General features: G+C 36.3%; 1 protein-coding gene across 1 annotated transcript in view; it reads right to left on the bottom strand.

The window, feature by feature from the left end:
• Positions 1 to 1,766: 1,766 nt before the first annotated feature.
• NAMPT (nicotinamide phosphoribosyltransferase) overlaps positions 1,767 to 24,867 on the bottom strand; it is a gene marked incomplete at both ends in the record, with an annotated part of 35,471 nt that continues 12,370 nt past the window's right edge. Inside the window, 8 exons of the mRNA XM_080700859.1 lie at positions 1,767 to 1,877; positions 3,903 to 4,037; positions 5,807 to 5,947; positions 9,874 to 9,993; positions 12,082 to 12,307; positions 15,628 to 15,764; positions 16,834 to 16,992; positions 22,792 to 22,920. Coding sequence (XP_080556985.1) covers positions 1,767 to 1,877; positions 3,903 to 4,037; positions 5,807 to 5,947; positions 9,874 to 9,993; positions 12,082 to 12,307; positions 15,628 to 15,764; positions 16,834 to 16,992; positions 22,792 to 22,920 — 1,158 coding nt within the window. The remainder of the gene's footprint in view (positions 1,878 to 3,902; positions 4,038 to 5,806; positions 5,948 to 9,873; positions 9,994 to 12,081; positions 12,308 to 15,627; positions 15,765 to 16,833; positions 16,993 to 22,791; positions 22,921 to 24,867) is intronic.

The following is a 24,867-nucleotide window of genomic DNA, read 5'->3' as shown; positions in this document are numbered from 1 at the left end:
GTTATCCTAACAATAAAACATTTTCTCATCTAAGACAGATGATTTATAGCTTTTAAACTTTTATAAATTTCACTTAGTTATGTTGCTAAATCTTTTCTAAATCAGTCTTCTAGTATCTGATTCTTAAATGAAAAGTGACAAAGACAAACTCCGTATCAATTATTTAGCCTCCTTCTTTCCTTGAAAATCAGCATTTTCGTTAAAATACCCTCTTTTGTTAGAACACAGGCCAGCAAACATTTTGTGTAGTATTGTGTAAAGGGCCACATGATAAACACTTCGTGGGCCTTTTGATCTCGGCCCCTGCCATTGCAGTGAGAAAGCAGCCACCGACAAGAATAGAATAAGAGCAGTCCACCAAGTCTGACCTGTGGGCAGTCGGCTAACCCTGCCTTAGAAAACAGACCAAGTATCTGGGAGCATTTGGTAGAAACCAGCCTCTAGTCAGATGTGATGACTAACTCTGAACCAGCAGTTAATCACTTAACATTGTCATGCAAGTCTCTGCATTTATTTAAGATTCTTCTCTTAAAACTCGTATGTTTTTCATTGGGGATAATTTATTCTTTCTTCACAACCTGCCTAGTATCAGCTGTTGAGGGATTTTGTTTAAAATTAATAAATGATGTCCATACAATTTAATATCCAATTTAATTTTTTAAAAACTTAATGAAAAATATAACAGAATCAAAATATTTAAAATAAGTACACTCACTACCCACTCCAGTAATTCATTTAAGTCATACCAACTATAGAATATGAAAAATAAATTCAGAAGTGTAATCACTTTAAAATACACTACTTCCACCTTTGTCAATATTTTACATTTATGTATATATTCTATAGTGGAAGCAGAAATTCTCTCTAAAAACATTATCTCCTTAAAATCTTGAGGTGCATATTAGAGCCACAGGCAATATCTGACATAAAAAATTGCAGTACAGGCCTTTCAAATTTGGCATTTCACTGGTACAATACAATGACCAAAGTATATAACTGTACAGTGCCTAGACATTCCAGTAAGAACCATTATTTAATGTAGAATGATTAATACATATTCTACAAGGGGCAGTGAAGTTAATAATTCTGTAGGGTATATCCTGACATAATTTTCAAATTGTACAATAACACAAACAACTTTGTTAAGGCCATGTTTTATTTGCTGATTAATGGACAAAAGGCAATGTAATTATTTTATTTTCAAGTATTTTCTTGAAAGTCTGTGCTCATAAAAATCATGAAAAGTTGGAAAGACTGTTAAATCACTGAAACTTTAAATATATCTTACACAATCTTGTTTGTACAAAAATACAAGTTAAATATAAACATAAAGCAATCATGATAATTTTATGCAAATCTGTTTCATGTGATCTGTAGTTATATATAAAAGTTCTTGCTTCTGTTGTTTGAAAAGATCAATACCAGATTGAGTTACTATCTACTGGCAAAGGGCCCTAAAAAGCTTGCTTTAGCATTAATCTTTTACATGGTTATGTGTGTTTCCTAATTTGAGATCACCTAATCACTGGATTAAAAAAAGAAGGAAAAAAAAAGGAGGGGGGCAGTATGTCCATAAACCAACAAATAATTTGGCTGTCATGTATCATAAAACACAAAGAAACCCCACACACCTGTACAATAAACATTATGTTTTACATACATACATACACACACATACAAGCACGTATACACACGTGAGCACACACGCGTGCATGCGCACACACACACATACATACACACCCATACATCCAGTTGTAAAACAAAGCCTAATGAGGTGCTGCTTCCAGTTCAATATTCAGCTGTGCATTTTTTCTTACTTCGTCAAATGAATAACTTTTTGTCACTTTTCCATTCTTGAAGACAGTATGGAGAAGATCCTGCAGAGGTGTAAATTTAATGATTAAAGAAACCATCCTGCAAAATATTTGAATTGTGACTGATGAATTTACCTAACTAGACAAATACACAAAGATGTTGATGGTGTTCAATTTATAATTAAGATTATTACACTATTATATCCTTAAGCCCCTATCCTTAAAACTGATTGAACTTGGCAATCTAGAACTTTAATAGATTTTCTGGCCAATGATTTTTTGGCTTAAAAAAAATAACCAAACACCATCTGGGCATAGTGGCACTTGTTGTAATACCAGTACTTGGGAGGCTGAGATAGGAGGACTGCAGGTTTGCAGCCAGCTGCAGCAACTTAGTGAGATCCTCTGCAACTTAAGAGTCTATTTTGAAACAAAAAATAAAAATTAGGGCTGGGGGTGTGAGCTTGGAGGTAGAATGCCCTTGGGTTCAATAACCAGACTGCAAACAAAACAAAACAAAACAAAACAAAACAAAAAAACCAAAACAAAGCAAACAGAAATAAGTATTAATTTTTTGTCCCCTGCATAGTGACCGAGTTAAGGACTTGGGTATTCTAAAGTAACTGATAAATGCAACCCAACAGATCCAGCCAAGGGCAACAGAGAAAATGAGGACTAAATTCCTATTGGGTCTGGTAAACCACTTGTCTTTCTTTAAGGAGTTACCTAGTTTCTTTTTGAAAAAAAAAAAATGCAGAACTAATCTAAGTAATTTTCCATCTATTCTGAAGGTACATATGACATTACCTAGTATACTTGTTACTGTGTTGTTTCAAATCACATGGATCTAGCAGTAGCATTTTCTTTCAAATTTAAATATAACCCATCATAAAATGCCAGTACCTGATGATTATGGATTCTGACATTCCACTCACAGTCATGGTTTTACTTAGTCTCAAGTGACTTCATTGGGACAACCTAATTATGCACAATCTGGGTGGCTGCAAGAGTTTAGTGAAAGCCACTCAAAGAACTGTCTAATAAGCTATATGAGGGGATCTAATGTGCACGTGCATGTGTGTGTGCGTGCACGTGCATGTGTGCACTACTAGGGATGAAACCCAGGGATATTCTACCTCTGAGCAACACCCTCAGCCCTATTTTTAAAATTTGAAACAGGGTCTAAATTGCAGATGCTAGCTGGGCATGGTGCATGCTTGTAATCCCAGCATTCAGGACGCTGAGACCAGAGGATCGCAGTTCGTGGACAGCCTCAGCTACTTAAGGTGAGGCCCTCTACAACTCAGTGAGACTCAGTTTCAAAATAAAGAATAAAAAACAGGGCAGAGAGTGTAGTGTAGCTCGGATGTTGAATGCCCCTGGGTTCCATTCCCAGACCTGAAAAAAAAAAAAAAAAAAAAGTAGAGGCTGGCTGTGAACCTGTGATTCTTCCATCTCAGTCAGTCTCCCAAGTACTGGGATTACAACTGTGTGCCACCACGCCTTGTGTGATTTAATTTTTAAAGTCTGACTTACATATTTCTATTGTTTATTAAAGATAAAAGTTATCTCATTAATTCTGGCCCAAAATCTTAAAAATATACCTATTGTCACATCATATATTACTAAGATATTTTCCCTTCAGCTCATAGAGTTGCTATGAGAATTGAATGAGACTACAGAAAACCATTTAAGGTAAATACTATTAAGTTTTTAAAAATAATTACCTTCAAAAACATTCTAGAATTTAGATCAGCCCTCTATTACCTATTAAGATTACCCACATTTTACTATAATACATATAGATAAGAAAGTCTAAAAACAGCATCTTTTCTCAAGTATTCTTAACCATGTCCCTTTAGAAAATGATTCACCGCTGACAGGGAGATTAAGACCACATATATACAAGCTTGTTGAAGATCATCAGTAACTACCATGCTGGCCACTATCTGAAAAAAAACCTTACTCCCTGAATGTCATAAAACTGTTCTGAAAGCAATTTAACATTTTATATAACATAAAAGCCTCCTAAATAACTTGAAAAGACAATCTATTATCACTAAAAATCCTATCAGCACAGATACATACGTGACCATATTCCTCAAGATCTCCTTTTCCTTCCTCAAGTGTAACAAAATGCCCTGCTGGTGTCCTATGTAAAGATAATCGACCCTTTTTTGACCTTTTGTTGGGATCAGCAACTGGGTCTTTGAAGACATTAACCTAAAATCCAAATTAAGAAAATAAAGACAACTAATTAGAAATGTCCACAAAACTCTCATTTAAAAGTAAATATATAACTTATATGTAAATCTTGAGGCACTTTGTGTAACTGACAATCATTGCTGGCTTTTAGAAACTTAACTCATTAGCTTGTTTTGGAGGACAGTCATCTGTTATGATAAAGGTTACCAAAGGAGCTCAAACCTTAGATATCTTTTTATGTGGTACTGGGGGTTGATTCAGGGGCATTCTACACTATCAACCCTTTTTATTTTGATACAAGGCTTGCTAAATTGCTGAGACTGGCGTAGAATTTGTGATCTTCTTGTCTCAGCCTTCCAAGTACTGGGATTACAGACATGTGCCACTGCACCTGGCTTTTACACAGCCTTTCTTACAATTAAAAAGAATACCTGCTGAACAGTTGGTGCATGCTTGTAATCCCAGTACCTGGGAGGCTGAGATCAGAGGATCACAGGTTTGAGACCAGCCTTAGAAACTTAGCAAAGCTGCCGGGTGTGGTGGCGCACACTTGTAATCCCAGTGCTTGGGAGGCTAAGACAGGAGGATTGCAAAGGTTCAAAGCCAGCCTCAGTTACTTAGTGAGGCTCTCAGCAACTTAGTGAGACCCTGTTTCCAAATAAAGTATAAAATAGGTCTTGGAATATAGCCCTGAGGTAGAAAAGCCCCTGGGTTCCACCCCTAGTAAGTAAGTAAGTAAGTAGGTAGGTAGGTAGGTAGGTAGGTAAGTAAGTAAGTTAAGTAAGGTAAGTAAGTAAGTAAGTAAGTAAGTAAGTAAGTAAGTGCTGGAGATGTAGCTTGGAGGTAAAATGTCCCTGTGTTAAATTTGTAGTACCACAAATAACCCCCAAAACCAAAACACCTAATACCCCATTTGTAGGACATCTTTGAGAATTTTAACATGTGACCCTTCTATTACAAATTACCTTTAAACTATGTTATAGGTATAACATATACATGCTACTGAAAAAAACCAGTTATGCCAAAACCACATATATATGCAAATGTATTTATATATTATATTTATAAGATCTTTGGAGAAGAATCTAGAATATTACTAAGGTAAAAGCTTTTCTATTTCATAAACTTTCCCTTTCATAACTTTTTACCATTACCTTGTGTTTTTGTCAGAAACAAAAGACGTGGGAGGCCAGAATGTTTTAGGATCAAAAAGGTAGGAGACAGAATATAATAGATACAAACAGCAATGGCAGTTGAATGAGAACCAACAAATGAGTCATTCCAAGAACTCTTGAAAGAATGGTGGAAAAGTATACAGAACAAACAACTCGGGTCTTCTTCAGCTTGCCCCACCCACTGCTCCACAGACTTCCTAGTCTTCAAGAGGCTATGGAAGACTAGGGGGACTGCCGTTCAGCTGCCTCACCCTACCCTGTGGCTACTGAACATGATTTTGGTACTAGTAATATTCTACATTCCTAAAAGGGTGCTGACAGTGATTACCTTTAATAGATGATGAGGTTAGCTGGTATTCCTATTCAAATATGATCAACTTTTGATCCAAAGGTACTGAAGTAGTAGGAAATGACTGATCTGCATTCTCTCTCTTATATAACCTTTCGCTTTATTATTCTTCCTTTTTTCTTAATGTCTTTCCTTTCTTTCTAACTCACAACATTTTAAGAGCCCAGGACCATATTAACCTTTGATTATTACACCCAATAACTGTACTTTGCCTAGATACATAAAGGTGCTAACACAAATGAAGTGAAAGTTGAAGGACATACCCCAAGGCCATTGGTTACAACATAGCTACACTTGAAGGAACAATTCAAGAGATCTCTTGTTAACTTCTGTAGCAGAGCTCCACCAGAACCGAAGGAAACATTTTCAATGCTCCACTTTTTCTGTTTCATGCCTTCTACAATCTAGATGATGAAAAACAAAAACCTAAGTAATTTGAAAGAGGTTATTTTCAAAGGGCAATACTAACAAATGAAGCATCTTAAAGCTGTTTGTAAAAGTCAATTAAGATAAGAATAAGGCTTAGACTGTTATATTCCACACTCTTTAAAGACCCGCCCACCCCACAAAAGATAGCTTGAGATGGATATATATAGAAGGTGGGGATTTCATTCACAGTTCCTCAATTTGTGGTGGTGGTGTCACTGTGGTTGGGTTGGATGAATAAAGGGGAAAAAGAGGGGGAGAGAAAACTGGCTATACATAGCTAAAATGACTCCTGTCAATTTCTCTCTCTCACCTCAAGTTATTGCCTATATGCCAGCAGATAAAGCAATAGGACTAAAACATCTGCCTTAAGTTACTACTCTAGGAATGAGTCTAATCATCATTAATAAGTCACAATGGATTGTATTATTTAATGTCACACTGCATGCCATAGGTAATGAACATGCAAGTCAGCGGCTAATGATGGCAAAAGTATACAATACTCTTTTCTACATAAACAGATGTGATAGTGGTGGAATCATTTTACTTAGTGCTTCAGTGCTGTAATGTTTGGGGTGCTCTCCTAGCCTTCTAGGACACGGGGTGACAATACTGGAAGTGGGGCTGGGTTGTAATCTCAGCAGTAAATTCACTGTGATGGATGTATCTGGGTGGTGCCTGGGCTGATAGGGTGTGGCTGGGGAAGGCAGGTCCTGGGGCTGCAGCACTGGGAATAACGTGCGGTTCCTCCTCCCCTGCTTGCTCTCTTGCTTCTAGCCTCTCTGAGGTGAGCAGTGAGCACAGAGCCTGTGCTCTCCTTCTCTATGATTCCTACCGCCATGCCTTGAAATCTGTGGTCCCAGGCCTCCTATGAACTGAACCTCCAAATGCAAATAAGTCTTCCTTCTTCTAAGTTGTATAACCAAGTCTTTTAGAGAAACTTGTAATGATATATAGTTCTGGTGGTTGAAATAGTTTTTATAACTAAGAAGTAAATGGAAGGGGGCTTAGTTGTATATTATTAAAAAAGAGCAGCTGGGTGTGGTGGTGCACATGTGTAATCCCAGCATTTAGGAGGCTGAGACAGGAGGATCCGGGTTCTCGGACAGCCTTAGTTACTTAAATGAGGCCCTTTGCAACTCAGTGAGACCCTGTTTCAAAATAAAGAATAAAAAATAGGGCTGGGGATGTAGCTCAGAGTCCACATGCCCCTGGGTTCCATCCCCAGTACTGCAAAAAAAAAGCATTCAAAGGTGACTAGAAAAATCACAAACAAGTTTAATAGTAGCTTTGTGTGAATCATTAATACAAATTTACAACCTCCCTGAATACTAGGCCAAACTGACCTTTTCTCTGTTTTCAACATTGCAAGGGAAAACAAAACTCCCAAGCACCTTCAACTTTAAAAAACCTACACTGAGAAATGCAACTTCATTTTAAAATTCCAATCATCTAATTCTTTTGATTTTTATATCTGACAAATGAACCTTTTCTAAACAGAAGAATCAAAAACTTTTTAATTAGAAGAATTAAGATGGATACACATAAAATTTATTTTAAAGATGTTTCCTTTAGGTTGTGCACAGATTCAGTCACATGCCTTTATTATAATACTTGAATCCAAAAAGTACCCACGACCCCTAAATTCATATTTATTTTTCAGAGATGACTGTGAACAATGTGAATTCAATATGCAAAAAATGCAAAGAGTAACAGAAAAAGGGAGGAAAAGAAAAGGAAACAGGCAGACAGATGGTAAAATGATTGGAGTAAAATACAGAGAAAATACAATCAGACTTGCAACCTGGTTTTGATAGCCCCAGAAGCACAATAATGAGGAAAAGAAAAAGAACATTATTAGCTAATATCCTATCACTGTACTTCAGGGCATGTTTCTTCACCAAAAGTTATAAAATAAGGCTGGAGTGTAGCTTCAGAGGTAGAATGCCCCTGGGTTCAATCCCAGTACCATCACAACTACCTCCGCCACAAAAAAAAAAAAAAAAAGGGACACAAATCAGAAGGAAACCTGATTAGACACAAACTGACAAAATATCACTCTCAGATAATATTTTTTTGCTGGATAATATATTTTTGTATTTCATACCCAACGTATCCAACTTAACTGAGGAGTCATATTATGTCATTAGGATTTAATTACTTTCCTTAAGACCATTCACTTGAATTAAGTGTTAAAATCTGTAAGTGCTTTTCAATATTGTTTGTGTATACATATGTCAACAACATAATTAGTTCTTATTAAAGATTTACATAAAACCAACACCTTCTATTAAGTCTCTAGACCAAAGTTGTGAGGCTTGGAAATTTCCAAAAAATATAGAAAAAAGGGTTTCAGGAAAAGAATAGTAAAATAGCTAAAGGTGAAGAAAAAAATTGATTTATATATAAAATAACAAGACATAATTGAGTGTGAGGAGATAAAAATGTTTCAATTATGTTAGATTTCAGAAAAAACTCCTTTTTGCCTACTCTTGAGAATTCAATCCTGTTTTAATGTTGGTGATGAATCTCTCCAATGATACACAGAGATCGAGTTCCTAAGTGAAAGACAAACAGCAAAAGATGGACAATTTGCATTTTGTCTCTCATACAAAAGGAATTTCTGCCTCTTTTTCTACATAGATTTATTTGGTTACAGGATGAAATAGAAAAACCTAAAATGGGTTACTGTAAACCTCATGGAATGAATATCACAAGAGTAAATGGCAAAGCCTGATCGAAGTTGACAGGAAAGGTAGTTGTTTCAAATGAAGTAGATTTTTCATTTTGTCAAAAAAAAAAAAAAAAGCATCTAGTTTGGCATGTGTACAAAGCAAAACTGCCAAATGAATTTTTTTTCTGTTCTAATAATGTATTTTTGATCCACTTTCAACATGAAAGAATCAAGCACATCTTTTAGGTTACACCAACAGGCCCAGTTTAAGATATTTTCACCATATTCCATAAATACTTTTGCATTAACTTAAAAACAATTCAATTCAATTATCTGACCTGTTTAACGAGGCCCAACAGTATTTTTCTCAGTATTCAATCTCTAATTCATGTAGTATTTAAAAAAAATAAGTCAAAGTTTTAAGCTGATTCTCAGCTAATTTAAAAAACAAACAAGGGGAGAGGGAAAAGGGAATGCCAAAGAGCTTTGTTATTTTAGGGGGAGGTTCAAATGTCTGACTGAACAACCCAACTTAAACACTGACCACTGGAAGGAGGAAGGCAAGGCATAAGCAACGGGAAGAGCACCCAACGAATGGGGTTTCTGAAATGGGTGCAGAACACTGCCCATGTTCCTTCCTTCAGGAGGGAGGAGCGTGTGTGAGGGGACTGCTGGGGTGTCCTGAAGGCAGCATGGGCAAGAGCATGTAATAGAAACTGTCGGTTCAGTTGAGTGAAGGTCAACAGCAATGAAGTATGTCAGCTGAAACTTCTGTACTCAAGGGCCTCCACTTTTATGCTGTAAGACTTTTTTTCTATCTTTTCTTTCCTTTTCAGATGAAAGTTTCTAATGTCCCCAATACCCAGTCTTAGAAAAGCTGAGAGTTAACTTTTCTTAAGCAAGGCAGTTTGTGATAGTTGATGAAGAAAATTCCTTTCTGCTACTTCAACAGAAATCTGTTCCTGACACCTCATTCTAAAACTCTAAATACACATCACTACAGAAATACTGCTTGCTATTCATCATGGCTCTCATTTTCAAATCAATCTTTGGAAAACTATAATTTGGGTTCTAACCTTAATCTAACCACACTGCACTCATTCAAACAGAAATCCACTAATTACTTGTGTAATATATCACTTGAGATGGGGACATATTAAAATGCCAGTGATTTATAATAATAGTCCAAATAAAGATTTCCTTATTAAAACTTTTAATATAAAAACATACCTCTTGTAATGTATTAATATCCACTCCATCCCCTTGAATAACTCTAAGATAAGGTGGCAGCAACTTATAGCCCTTTGCGTTCTCAGTAACAGGAAACTTCTTACCTAAAATCTCCAAAACCTGTATGAAAAAGCACACATGCAACACAAACAATTGAACTGGAAAAAGTATCAACGTGTTCTCAAGTTAACATTACTTTACCTTGTTAGGCAATCTTAGAAATATAAAAATTCTATTACTTAAAAGTTATAAAACCATGTATAAAGCTTTATATAAATTGATCCCAATTCCTTTTAATCACATCAAAAACAAGCATGCTACTTTCTACCAAGTCAAATTATACCATAAGGTTTTTCAAGATAAATTTTTTCTTTTACATCTTTCAAATTATATAGATTCAAGAAAAAGTCCTTAATATTAAGAGGTAATGTAAAGCAGGACTTAACATTAACTCATGATTTACTTTGACTTGGATTCATCCTGCTTGTGCCCAATTTGTTGTTTGGTTTAATTTTGTCTGACATAAGTCAAATATAATTCCATTTTAATCAAAGTTCAAAAAAATTGTGACAAAGACGATAATGAAATAGTGCATAGTTCTCCTTTCCTTTATTCCCTTTATTATAGCCAAATAGCACTGTATGCAAACCATCCTACTCAATCATTAACTATTGAAAGTTTTGAGGCAGATGAAGTACTTAATTAAATATTTTTTGAAAACTTGGTCAAAGATACAAAAGACCCATAAGATATGTCCCCACTTTCACTTCCACTTTCTAAATTGACTAAAGATCCTTACAATAAGATTCCACAAAGATAACTTGGTTTGTTCTTACAACTACCTGTACACATTTTATTAGAGAACAAAACCCATTTAGTAGGCTCAAACCAAATAATTCAACCTAAGACAAGACTTTCACATTGGCCTATCATTTAATACAATCAGAAAAGACCCTCTTGTATCTGTGTCCCCTCTTTCTAAGAGATAATTTATCATCTGTTCATTAGCTGAGAAACAGTGGTGAAAAAGAAAAGCTGCAGCCAAAGAACTACACTGAGTACTTGGGTTTCTTATCTTACATGTTGTGTGATCTTGACCAAATCCCTTTAACCATTCTAAGCTTCTGTTTCTATTTTATAAGAGAGACAATAATGAGCAGTGTGCGTGTGTGTGTGTTTTGCAGTAATAGGGATTAAACCCAGGGATGCTTCACCACTGAGCTATCTCCCCAGTTTTTTTTCTTTGAGAAGTCATCCTGCTAAGTTGCCTAGGCTGACCTCAAACTTGGAATCCTCTTGCCTTAGCCTTCCAAGCAGCTGGGATTACAGGTGTGAACCACCACACGTGGCCCATCACAGAGATTTTTGTGTGAGATTAAATAATATATCTTAATGTAAAATACCTCATCATATTTTTCTAGTAGGAGTCATCAATTAATCCTGCTCTTTTACAAGAAGGCAAATCAAGGCTTGAACACTAAAAAAAAACATTTCTACATTAACTATTAGTAGTATCATGAAGGAAACACTGATAGAAAAGTATATTTGAATTATTTTTACTCCACACAACCCTGGGCATATTTCTTCTTGTACTAAGCAACTTCAAAAATTCAACAGTGACTTGTGATTAAAAAAAATATATAGCTGGGCGTGGTGGCGCACGCTTGTAATACCCGCACTTGGGAGGCAGAGACAGGAGGATCGCGAAGGTTCGAAGCCAGCTGCGCGTGCTGGCTTAGGAGACCCTGTTTCCAAATAAAAATGTAAAAATAGGTCTGGGAGTGCAGCCCGGAGGAAGAAGGGCTTCCAGGAACCCCAGTACCAGCAAAAAAAAAAAAAAAAACAAAACAAAAACCAAACATATATGTGTGTGTGTGTGTGTGTGTGTGTGTATACTTGGTGACCAAATCACAGAATTGACTGCAATGGTAATGCTATTAATTATGAAAGTATACAAGAAAGAAAATATTCAGCAGTACCTAATTGATTATTTGAGAGTATATAAATACCCTATAACTCCTGGTAATCGTTCTCTACTATTAATGTGTGACCTTGGGCAAATTTATTATATTCTCTGGGCTACAACCTTAAAAAACAACTACAAAAAAAACAATGGTCTGAAATGGTATGTATACAAACAAAATAAAAAGTAATGTTGATGTAGTCGCTCTTTAAGCATTTTAATAATCGAGTTAATATTAAAATTACCTTTAATACAGTGTCAAGAGGATTTCCAGAATCAGGTCTGATTATCAGTGGTGCCTCTGAACTTCTTGATACTATTAAATGCCTTAGATCTTCACCCCATATTTTCTCACATGCATTATAAATGTCATAGCTATCGCTGACCACTGATACAGGCACTGATGAAAACTGTGTTACTATATGTTCAAAAGCATCTTTTTCATGGTCTTTCCCCCAAGCTGTAATGGTACTAGAAAACAAAATGAAAAAAGCACATTTACTTAGGCAAACACATCATTCCTAAAACATGTTAATCATATCTTATACTTTCTGTACTTTATCAATGTCACATGAAAGGTGAGTGACTTAGTTCAATGGATGCACACCATGAGCAAAATGGAATATTTGGGCCAAACCATCCCTTGGCCAATGTGTTTTTAGCAATACAAGTAACCTTATTCTGTGTTATTAAGTTACTTAGCTCTTCAGTAATATTCAACCCATTATAAACTTTTGTTTGGTATTCCTACCCATTTAAAAACTTCAGGTAAACCTTTCAGATTTTATGATAGGATGTTAGAAAGAATGATTATTATTATCCCATTATTTTGCCAGGCAATGTAAGAACTGAATTTTTAGAAGCATATCCCTTTTGGGAACCAAATACCAACAATAGCAGAAAGAGTTTTTTTTGTTTTGGTCATTTCTCAGAAACTTATACTTGGAGGTAATTACTTAGGCAATTATTTACACTAAATCATTCATTAATCAAATGTCATTTATTTCACTTACAGGTTATCTGCTACTAATTAATACACGCCCAAGAAATAAGATTTTTTTGGCAGTACTAGGGATTGATCCCAGAAGAATTTTACGTCTGAGCTACACCTTTAGCCCTATTTTACTTTTTTATTTGGAAACAGGGTCTCACTAGGTTGTTGACAGTCTTGCCAAGTTCCTGGGGCGGTCCTTGAACCTGTGATCTGCCTTTCACCATAACAACTAGAAATAAGAACTTTAATGTTTGAGAAAAACATAATTAAGAAAGAAAATAAACTATGAAAGTTTCTATTGGGCGAGAATGACTATCATGATTTCTGCAATCTAATTTTCTTTATTTATTTCTTCCTTTTTATTTTTATTTTAAATTACTGGGGACTGAATCCAGGGCCATTCTACCCCCGAGCTATACCTCCAGCCCTATTTTTTTATCCTTTATTTTGAAAGAGAGTCTCATTAAGTAGCTGAGGCTGGCCGCGAACCTGCAATCTCCCAAGTACTAGGATTACAAGTGTGTGCCACCATGCTCAGCTTGGTTTTTCTTATTGAATAAATTATTATCTAATGTGTAATTCTAAGAATCTTAAATAGAATTTAATAATGAGTATAAAAATTATTACCAGTTTCTTATAGTAATTAATTTTTCTTTCTCCCTAAATTCTAGTCTTGGCGGAGACCCTGTTTGCCTCAGTGAAATAGTTTATTATTTTATTATGTATTTATTTATGTATTTATTTATGTATTTATTTATGTATTTATTTATGTATTTATGTATTTATTTATTTATTTATTTATTTAATTTACTTATTTTCTGGTGGTACTGGGGTTCCTGGAAGCCCTTCTACCTCCGGGCTACACTCCCAGACCTATTTTTTTACATTTTTATTTGGAAACAGGGTCTCCTAAACCAGCGCGCGTGGCTGGCTTCGAACCTGCGCGATCCTCCTGTCTCTGCCTCCCAAGTGTGGGGATTACAAGCGTGCGCCACCACGCCTGGCAATCAGTGAAATAATTTAAAGATAGCCAATTAACTACAAAGGCCATGTGAGTATAAGTTTACCTTAAAACTGTTTACCTAATTTAAGCCTGGAATTCCATGTTCTAGAATTCTTTTTTCCCCCTATGGGGCTAGAATAAATACCTTTTCTCAGATTGTCAGTGGTATGCTAGAAGTAGTACACTTGAGGACTATAAAGAGTTAGCTACCCAGAGACTGCTCTTGCCTGAAGCTGAGACCTATTTATATAAAAATTATTTCATGGCAATCCTCCTGTCTTAGCTTCCCAAGCACTTAGATTACAAGCCTGGGTGCTACGACAGCTTTCTGATCCAGTCAATGGAGTACAATCCTTCCTCCTCTCCTGGCCTTGCACTGCCATAGCAACTTTATTATACTTCTTTAAAAGTACTTAACCAAACAGAGCAGACTGTTACCAGTGTACTATCTTTATCCTGCAGATAGTTTTTTTCTTAATTTATCTTTCTATCACTTGTAGTACCCAGCAGATAGCCTTACACATGAAAGTTGGCCTGTTAATATGCATCTAAGAATGATGATTGATAAAGGTCAGCTTTATTCTAAACTCACTGCTAGTTTTGGCACCCTACATTTCATGTATGAAGTGAACTTAATATAACATTCCAAAACAAAGTAAAAAGTTCTAAGAAACAGAAATAAAATTTGACAGTTAAAAAACTCTTAGAACTAGAGCAGCTGCAGCCCAGATTATAATTTCCTTCTAGTTTAACTTGAGATAGTGTATTAAGAGCAACTAAGAAGCTGGGCATGGTGGTGCATGCTTGTAATCCCAGTACTTGGGAGGCTGACACAGAAGGATTTCAGGCTTGAGGACAGCCTCAGCAATTTAGTGAGATTGTTTGAAAATAAAGAATAAAATAGGGGTGGGAGGTAGTTTGAAGACAGAACCCCCCTGGGTTCAATCCCCAGTAAAACAACACAACACACACACACACACACACACACACACACACACACACACGCTGGTGTGCAAATAAGGAAGCATAAAAAGAGTGTGAATAGTCCTCCTTCATTAAAGGGGCTTGCTTATTTACTTTACCTCCAATTGATTCAACTCGGACCAGATGGCATTTTCCAGATAAAGACATGTGAGGTTCCTGGGCATAGTGGCCCACACTTGTAATACCAGTTCTCAGAAGGCTGAGACAGGAGGATCACAGGTTCAAAAACAGCCTCAACAAGTAGGGAAACTCTTACCAACCTAGTGAGACCCTGTTTCAAAATGAAAATATAAAATAGGGCTGAAGGCTTAGCTCCAAGATAGAATGTCCCTGGATTCAATCTCCCAGCAACACACACACACACACACACACACACACACACACACACACACACACACACGGGATGAGGTAAAGTAGAAAGCCAGGGAAAGGGAAAAAAGTGACCAGTCTTAGAGTTCTTCCAGGCTTGATTAAATTAAAAGAAAACTATATCTGAATTAAAGAAAAATCTAAAAATAAAAAAATCCCTTAAAATAAAACATTTATGGCAATAGAAGTATTGGAGAAAAGATGTTATATTGCTTTATTAGGGTGATTAAAAGTTCTGGACCTCCCTGATACTGATCTTTATTCAGAGTGTAAATACTAAATTTGTATTGCTTAATGAAGGCTTATTATAGTACCTGGCTTTGTAATTAAATGAAACATAACTGAGTTACAAATACCAAACTAAAAAACAAATAGTTTTAGAAAATAAGTATTTTAAAAGAAGGATAAAAAACAAAAACAAACAAACAAACAGACTTTTACCTGTGTTCTGCTGCTGGAATAGAATAGCCTGGAACAGGATCTTTTGTTCCATAGTATTTTTTAATTAGAGCAATTCCTGCTACTGTATCTGTTCCTTTGAAGTTAACTAAATGAGCAGATGCCCCTATGCCCGCAGTCTGGGGGGGAAGAAAAAAAATCAACCATAAGCCATTAATTCAAAAAAGAAACAAAAAGCCTGTACTTATCATATTTAGCACATACCCCCTACACACACATACAGGATATTGAGACTGACACTGGCATTCTCATGTATGTACATGATGTTGATGAAAGTCATTCCTCCATTGATCCTCCCTCTCCCCCACTTTCCCCTAGAACACCTCCCTGGCTCCACTAGAGTTTCTCCTCCAGTATGTAAAGCCCCTCTGATATTCTGATTACTTCCTAGCTTCCACATATCAGAAAAAACATATGACCCTTCACTTCCTATGATTGGCTAATGTCGCTTAACATAATGTTCTCCAGGTTTATCCATTTTCCTACAAATGACATAATTTTGTTCTTTATTGCTGAGTAGAATTCCACTATGTGTATATCCCATAATTTTGCAATCCATTCATCTGCTGATATACAACCAGGCTGGTTCCATAATTCGGCTATGGTGAATTGATATTGAGCAAGTATTTACGATAATTCCCAAGGATCCTCCTGTCTCTGCCTCCCAAGCGCAGGGATTACAAGCATGCGCCATCAAGCCTGGCTTATTCTTGATTTTGAAACAGGGTCTCACTAAGTTGCAAAGGGCCTCACTAAGTAGCTGAGGCTGTCTGCAAACTGCGATTCTCCTGTCTCAGCCTCCCAAATGCTGGGATTACAAGTGTACCACCATGTCCAGCCAGAGAGATCTATTTAATCGTATTCTAATTCTAATTCCTATGATCCTCTTCCTTTATCCTGCCTGTGCCTCTCTGTACATCATTTGACATCTGATATATTTACTACATCTCTCCATTCATCCAATACATAAAGGATGGAGACAATGGAAATAAAGGATGGAGACAATGGTTGAAGGTGATATCCTGTGTACCTTGAACAGAAGTAAAACAAGAGACTTATCTGTTAACTCAATCTCTGGAATTTTAAAAAGTGGCCTACATCAATCCCAGTAACATTCTGCAAAATTTTCAGTGGCCCTCTAATGGACAATCTACATTTTATTAGATGAGGTTTGATTTAGTTTCTTACCTCTTGAGAAGAGACTCCTCTGTAGCCAAAATCATGTAACTTGTATTCTAAACCATCTAGGTTACCAGAAGTTTCTAACAAATATTTAGCCAATATTTTCTTCTGTTCTCTAGAATTTGTGGCCACTGTGATTGGATACCATGACTGAACAAGAATGGTCTGTAGCAACAAAATGAATTAGAAATATTAATACATAAAGCACTGGGTTCTTTCTGAGGAAAATCGTAGCTTTCTCTGGAGGGTGGTCTGGATTTCCACATTTTAAGAACTATAAATTAGACATTTCAACTGAACAGTAGGATGCCTACCATGTGTATTTCAGATGTAGTTCATAGCTCAGCTCTCAAATTAGCAGCAAAGATAAGCATACCACACCCTTAAGAGCAGAGAACTTCAAGTTACAAGCTTCAAAGAGGGAAATAATATTTTGAAAGACTATGGTGAAGGAAAAATATTTTTTTAAAAAAATTTAACCCATCATGGGTTGATAGTTGTACCTTTTTTTCTGTGGTACTGGGAATGGAACTCAGGGGCTTTCTCCCTCCAGGCTATATTCCCAGACCTATTTTTATATTTATTTGGAAACAGGGTCTCAATAAATTGCAGAGGGCCTCACTAAGTAGCAGAGGCTGGCTTCGAACCTGTGCGATCCTCCTGTCTCAGCCTCCCAAGTACTGGGATTATAAGTGTGTGCCAGCACACCCAGCTTTGATGGTTTCATAAAATACACTTATATCTGCATGTTGAGATGTCAAACTGTCACCAGTGTCTAAATGTTTATTCTTGACTTCTGCACTTAATGTGGTGTACTTGCATCAAATAGTTCATGAACCAGCATGGCTTAATGAGCTACATATTGAAGACTACTGATTTTAAGAAATTACTCATTACTCCTCTAGGTCATGTTGGATCTAAGTACACAAACTACCAGCAGTAGTTTATGTACTTGAAATACTGTAGCTCACCACTAGTAAGTTATGCTTTATATTCTTAGCTTTTTATCAAAGTTTACTGTAAGAGAGAAGTATTTCTGTATTTGCTGTACAACTGCAAGGTCACTGTCTTACTTTGTAATATAGTTGACTATATGTTCTCAAATTAGTAGAATTGCTAGGTTCCTGCAAATTTTTTTTTTTTTTTTTTTTTGTGGTGGTACTGGGGTTCCTGGAAACCCTTCTACCTCTGGGCTACACTCCCAGACCTATTTTATATTTCATTTGAAAACAGGGTCTCTTAAGCCAGCGGGGCTGGCTTCGAACCAGTGCTATCCTCCTGTCTCCACCTCCCAAGCGTGGGGATTACAAGTGTGTGCCACCACGCCCGGCAAGGTTCCTGCATTTTGATAAAAACTGTCCCTTGGTTTCCATTTATTTCAGGGCTGTCATGAAATGCCAAAGAATACTTAATCACAAAGATCATATTAATTATTTTGGCTTGGGAATCCACTACTCTTCCATTCTAGGATAATAATTTTCTATTTTTAATCTTATAACCATAATAGTCTTTGTTTGAAGCAGCTTCAAATCTACTTTAGAAAGAGCTGCTAAAATGATACTGCCTGAGCTGATTCAAAAAGATATTAATTTCTTAATTTTCACAAAATAAGCTTTACCAAATAACACCTAAGGGACCAGTAAATAAAACAAGTAATCAGGAAAATATCACTTAACCTTAGACTACCAATATGATCATTTAAAAAATACTACAGCATTAGGCTTGATTAAATATGATTTTAAAGCTCTTCTCCTCAAGCAATGGGTCTGTTTCCTCATTTTTAGATTCTGGGTTATCCTTATTATTTGCTTTTGAACAAAAGAATGTGGCAAGAGTAATGTTGTATGACTTCCAATGTCTGGTTCCAATAGGTTTGAAGGTTTCTACTCTTGTTCTCTTAGAGCGACCAAGCTCAAACTGTGAAGAAGCATCGGCTATGGAGTGAGGCCCGGGAGTCCTAGATGTCTGAGCTAAGGACCCAGACGCTGGGAGTGAGGCAACTTTAGACTGCCCAGCCTTAGCCGAACCCTCAACTAAATACAGCAACCCCAAAACGGACCATCCAGTGAACCACAGACTCATGAGAAACAATAGTTGTAGTGAGCCACTAAGTTTTGGGGCAGTCTGATATACAACAAAAAGCTGACACAACTTTCAGACTATATTCTATAAAAAATCATCTCCAACCCCTTTGGAAAGATACCCAGGAGTGGTATAGCTGGATCATATGGTGGATCTATTCCCACCTTTCTTAGGAATCTCCACACAGATCTCCATAGTGGTTGAACTAGTTTATATTCCCACCAATAGTGTAAAGAGTTCCTCTTTCCCCACATCCTCACCAGCATTTGTTGTTTGATTTCTTTATGCTTGCCACTGACTGGGGTTAGATGGAATCTCAGTGTAGTTTTGATTTGCATCTCCCTGATGGCCAGTGATGAAGAACATCTTTTCATGTATCTATTAGCCCTTTGTATCTCTTCTTTTGTGAAGTGTCTATTTAGTTCCTTTGCCCATTTCTTGATTGGGTTGTTTGTTTTGCTAGTGTAGAGTCTTTTGAGCTCTTTGTATATTCTGGATATTAGCCCCCTATCAGAATGGTGGCTGGTAAAGATCCTTTCCCATTCTGTAGGCTTCCTCTTTAGGTTATCTATAGTTTCCTTTGATGAGAAGAAACTTTTTAGTTTGTTGTTATCCCACTTGTTTATTCTTGCTTTAATTTCCTGAGCTTTGGAGGTTCTGTTGAGAAAGTTACTGCCTGTGCCAATATGTTGTAGTGTTGAACCTATGCTCTCCTCTACTAACTTCACAGTCTCAGGTCTAATTTCTAAGTCTTTGATCCATCTTGAGTTGATTCCTGTGTTTGGTGAGATATAGGGGTTTAGATTCATCTTTTTACAAATGGTTAGCCAGTTCTCCCAGCATCACTTGTTGAAAAGGCTGTCTTTTCTCCAGTGTATGAGTTTGGCCACTTTGTCAAAGATTAATTGACTAAAGATGTGTGGGTTTGTTTCTGTATCTTCTATTCTAATCCACTGGTCAGTATATCTTTCCAAAGGGGTTGAATTCAGAGAAATACAGCAACATATGCATACCTATGTTCATAGCAGCACAATTTGTAATAGCCAAAATATGAAACCAACCCAGATCACCATCAACAGATGAATGGATAGCAAAACTGTGGGAAATACACACAATGGAATTCTATTCAGCCATAAAGAACAAAATTATATCATTTGCAAGAAGATGGAAAGCGCTGGAGAACATTATGTTAAGTGAGATCAGCTAAGCACAGAAGGAGAAGATACATATGTTTCCTCTAATATGCCCAAACTAGGAAACACAAAGGATACCAGTGGGACTCGATATTAGAGGGTAAATACTAGCTAAGTTTGAATGGAAAGATAGGAGAGGAGGAAGGCCGATCTTGATTAATGAGGGTCTACACCTGAACATGTGTAAAATTATGAATAAGACATGGTTAAGCTGGACAACCATTGGTGGGAGGGGGGAAGGGAAAACGGGGGTGGGGGGAGAGGGCACCAAATATAGTTTAAATGTATACTATTTATGTTCAATAAAAAAATTGTTAAAAGAAAAAAAAATAAAAATACATAAATTAAAAAAAAATCATCTCCAACCCGACCATTCTGTTACTAACGTTTCTCTTCTGGTCACCACAAACAAGTGCCCATGATCCTCCTAATTCTAATCTTTGGCCTCTGTGACTTATTATTTACATTGTCACTGGTTTTCACTCTAAAGCAACTTCTATTCAGGTTGTTCAATTCCTTAAAAACCTTTAATGGCCATCTACTGTCCATGAGGGAGAAAAGCCAGTTCAGATAAAGGTGAGATCTTCCATAATCCTGTTTACTTTTATATAAACTCTCTGAAACTTTCTCTTACTGTACTTTTCATGTTTTCACTGCACTCTATTGGATTATATATCATTCTACAAACACTGTACCGTTTCCTCAGCTCTGCCTACTCCTTAGTAAAAGCTAACTTTTTTTCTACTTCATGATTCTTAAGTAGAATTACCTATTTTTATTTTCTGTGCCTAACTTTTTTCTTTGCACATAGCCGGTTACCCCACCCCCCACCCCCCCAGTATTGGGGATGGAACCTGAGTGCATTCTACCTCTGAGCTATACCCCAGCCTTATTTTTTATTCTTTATATTGAAACAGGGTCTTACTGAGTTGCAAAGGGCCTCACTAAGTAGTTGAGGCTGGCCTCTAACTGCGATCCTCCTGTCTCAGCCTCCAAACTGCTGGAATTACAAGCATGTGTCACCATGCCAGGCTTAGCTGGTATTTTACTGATCCTCATTTATTGGATAAAACTCAATCGCTTACATTTTAATTCAATTCAGACATCAATACTACCTAGAAGTATGAGAAAGACATAAAACAATGTGAAAAAACCTCTAGTTGAGTTATAAAGGTAGAAGATTGACCTTACCCCTCGAAAAATGCCAGGGAAGGAGAGAAATAACTATCAGACACAGTGATCCTTCACATCACCATTTCCTTTCCATAGTCCAACAAAATCAGCTTAAATTATACTCTTAATAAAATCACTCCCCCTTTAAAAAGATCACTGTAAGTGTAAGCAAGGGAAAAAAGGCAAGTTAGTTTGGGTAAATCCAAGGTCTAATGAAGAAGGCCTTGTTGGAAACTTCCACAACAGCAATTTGCCCACACAAATCAAGATAAATTTCTTAGCTGAAAACTCAGACTAAGGTAAAGGAACCTATGAACTTTCTTTCAAAAGTGTTAACTATAATGTTACTGTGTAGGAAAAAGTATTTCTTCTATAGTTATTTCCTTTTACAGACAAAATCCGATATTAAACTGCTGAGAAACTAAGTAAATTATCATCATTATAACTGTGCTCACGCAGAAGCATAACTACTTAGGTATATACGTGCAAGGAAAACAAAGAGCCTTGCAATATAACTCAGCAGTCCATGATGCAGCCTCTTAGTTTTAGAAATTAAACAATATGAATAGTGTTTGTATTCAGATAAGAAGCTGAAATATCAGATAGTACAGTCTAGAACTTACACTGATTATAGAAAAGTAAAGAACATAGTTATTAAAATTGGAGCAAAGATCCTGTAGTCTAACTGGAACAGAATATTTGTAAAATGTGTTAAATGTCTAAAAGTGTACTTGTGGTACTTTTCTGATTTTGCTCCAAGATAATACATATTTAGAATTAAAACAAATAAGATGGAAGTCTTATTTGAGAGTTAAAAGTTATATATATATATATATATATATATATATATATATATATATATATATTTTTTTTTTGGTAGTACTGGGGATGGAACTCAGGGGCATTCTACCTCCGAGATACAGCCCCAGTCCTATTTTTTATTTTGAAACAGGGTCTCAACTGAGTTACAAAGGGCCTCACTAAGTAGCTGAGCTGTCTGTGAACTGCGATTCTCCTGTCTCAGCCTCCCGAATGCTAAAAGTAATAATTTTCAATAATTTAATTTATTTAAAATCTCAGAACATAGCTGGGCTTGGTGGCGCACGCTTGTAATCCCCGCACTTGGGAGGCTGAGACAGAAGGATCACATAGGTTCGAAGCCAGCTCAGCTACTTAGTGAGACCCTGTTTCCAAATGAAATTAAAAAAAATAAATAAATAAAGGTCTGGGAGTATAGCCCAGAGGTAGAAAGCCTCTGGGTTCCACCCCTAGTACCACCAAAAACAAAACAAAACAAAACAAAAAAACTCAGAACATTAGATTTCACTAGAAGGAACCTTAAAGATTATTTAGTACAACTGTCATTTTATAGATGGAGAAACTGAGGTCTGGAAAAGTTAAAGTATATGAGAGTAAATAGCTTTAATAGTAGTAAATTCTCAACTAGAATTTAACTTCAGTGGTCTTTATCTTCAATCACTATTAAAAGAACTTTTAAAAAACAAAAACCATTCACCTCAATCCAATTTGTAAGCCAGTAGCACTCTGGGTCTGTGTTTTCCACTGTGAAGAGAACATTTCCTCTGGGAATGACAGACCCCTCAGGAACAGCCTTTACTTCTATTGGAAGATGCCCTTCGTATTTCTAGTAGGAGACAACAGTGAATTAATTCACTCAACAGACAACACTCAACTGCCTGTTTTATTAAGGTCTGTTACATTTTATAGCAGCTAAATCTATTGTCATAGAAATTATAGATGCTGTTATATAATAATTCTAGCCATAATCTAATATAATTATTCTTAGCCTCCTAAAGTAAAATTAGTTGCAAGTATTAACAACTTAGGCAGATACTACATTTTAAATTTAATGCTATCAAGCGTTTCTGCTAATAACATCTATCATAAGAAGTAGGAAACTTCAAACTGATCCGAAAGTTTTCCCCCCTGCTATTTCAGAAGAAAAGAAGTTTATTCCAACATATTTTTAAAATATTCAAAGAATACTAAATTTATTTCATATAAGGCTAAAAACAAAGAAAACTATGAGACTGCTATTAAAGAACGATAAAGAGAAATTCCCAAAGAATTTTAAGTTGTCTTTATTCTGGTAGTCGATCTGAAATCATGAAACAGGTCAATCATAGAACCCTGACAATCAACACTCAAGTCTGACTTCAGTGACTTATCAATGGAATGATTCACTCCAAAACTAGGCTAAGGATCATTTTGCTACATGGTACGTTAACTATATATTTAACTGTATACTTCTTCAGCTTTAAAGCTAAAAGCTGTGGCCAACTTTTGGCTAGGAAGGCAAGCCATTTCAGAAATCTTAATAAATTTTTTTTGGGGTTGGTACTGGGGCTCTTCTACCTCCAGGCTATGCTCCCAGACCTATTTTTTATATTTTTATTTGGAAACAGGGTCTCTTAAGCCAGTGTGGCTGGCTTTGAACCTGCGCGATCCTCCTGTCTCCGCCTCCCAGGCACAGGGATTACAAGCATGCGCCACCAAGCCCAGCAGAAATCCTAATAATTTATATGACTTGAAATAAGGTAATTAAGTGAAAGAGAAAATATGCGTAACTGAGAAGTACTGAAGGCATTATAATATAGCAGAAAGAACAATGCCGTACAAATCCTGGCTTGGACTCAAAAGCAACGGAGAGACTCTGGGCAAGTCTAGGTCTCAGACTCTGTAAAATGGGCCTAAACAAGATTATCTCTAGAGCACCTATGATTGATTCTCTAAGATTTCTTGAACATACATCAAAAGATTTATCAGCCTAGCCACTGGAAATTATAGTATAGCACCTAACTCATTGATGTATTTTATCTTCTCAAGTCTCACAAAGAGTAATGGGACAAGTACAGGGGTGAGCCCACAGACTTTATTTAAGATACACAGCAGGCTGGGCATGATGGCTCACGCTTGTAATCCCACTACTTGGCAGACTGACAGGAGGATCATGGGTTTGTGGCCAGCCTCAACTACTTAGTGCGGCCCTCCACAACTTAGTGAGCCTTGTTTCAAAATAAAGAATAAAAAATCGGCCTGGGGTGTGGCTTGGAGGTAGAACGGCCCTGTGTTCAATCCTGAGCACCACAAAAAAAAAAAAAAAAAAAAAAAAAAAAAGATACACAGCAAAGTGTTTACCTAACTTTCTCAAAGATCCACAATTACCAAAGAGCAAAACTCAGTATTTTAATATAGGCATAATAGTTAAAGTATTTCTAATTACTGTGCTTGACAGTTTGTACAATGTAAAAATCTTTATTTTCAAGACATAAATTAACATTATGAGATGCCAGGATTCTATCTATCTGTGTAATACAGAAACCATAAGAGGACATTGAGCTCTTAAAATTCAGTTCTCATGTCTATGAATGCTCAAAAGTCTAAACTGATTCAGACATATTAGACATAAATATTATCATTCAATAAAGAATAAAAGTCAACTTCATGGATCTATACCAAACTATTTTTAACTATTTAGCAAGAACAATTTCCCATAATTACTGTGTAGAGATACTCTCAGCATCTACTTTCAGTCAAGAAAATTCTTAGGTGTATTTTCAAGAGATTAAAT

The sequence above is a fragment of the Muscardinus avellanarius genome, assembly GCF_963383645.1.
Source record: "Muscardinus avellanarius genome assembly, chromosome: 9".
Lineage (NCBI taxonomy): Eukaryota > Metazoa > Chordata > Mammalia > Rodentia > Gliridae > Muscardinus > Muscardinus avellanarius.
The sequence above is the reverse complement of the archived record's forward strand: the minus strand, read 5'-3'. Positions and strand labels throughout refer to the sequence as shown.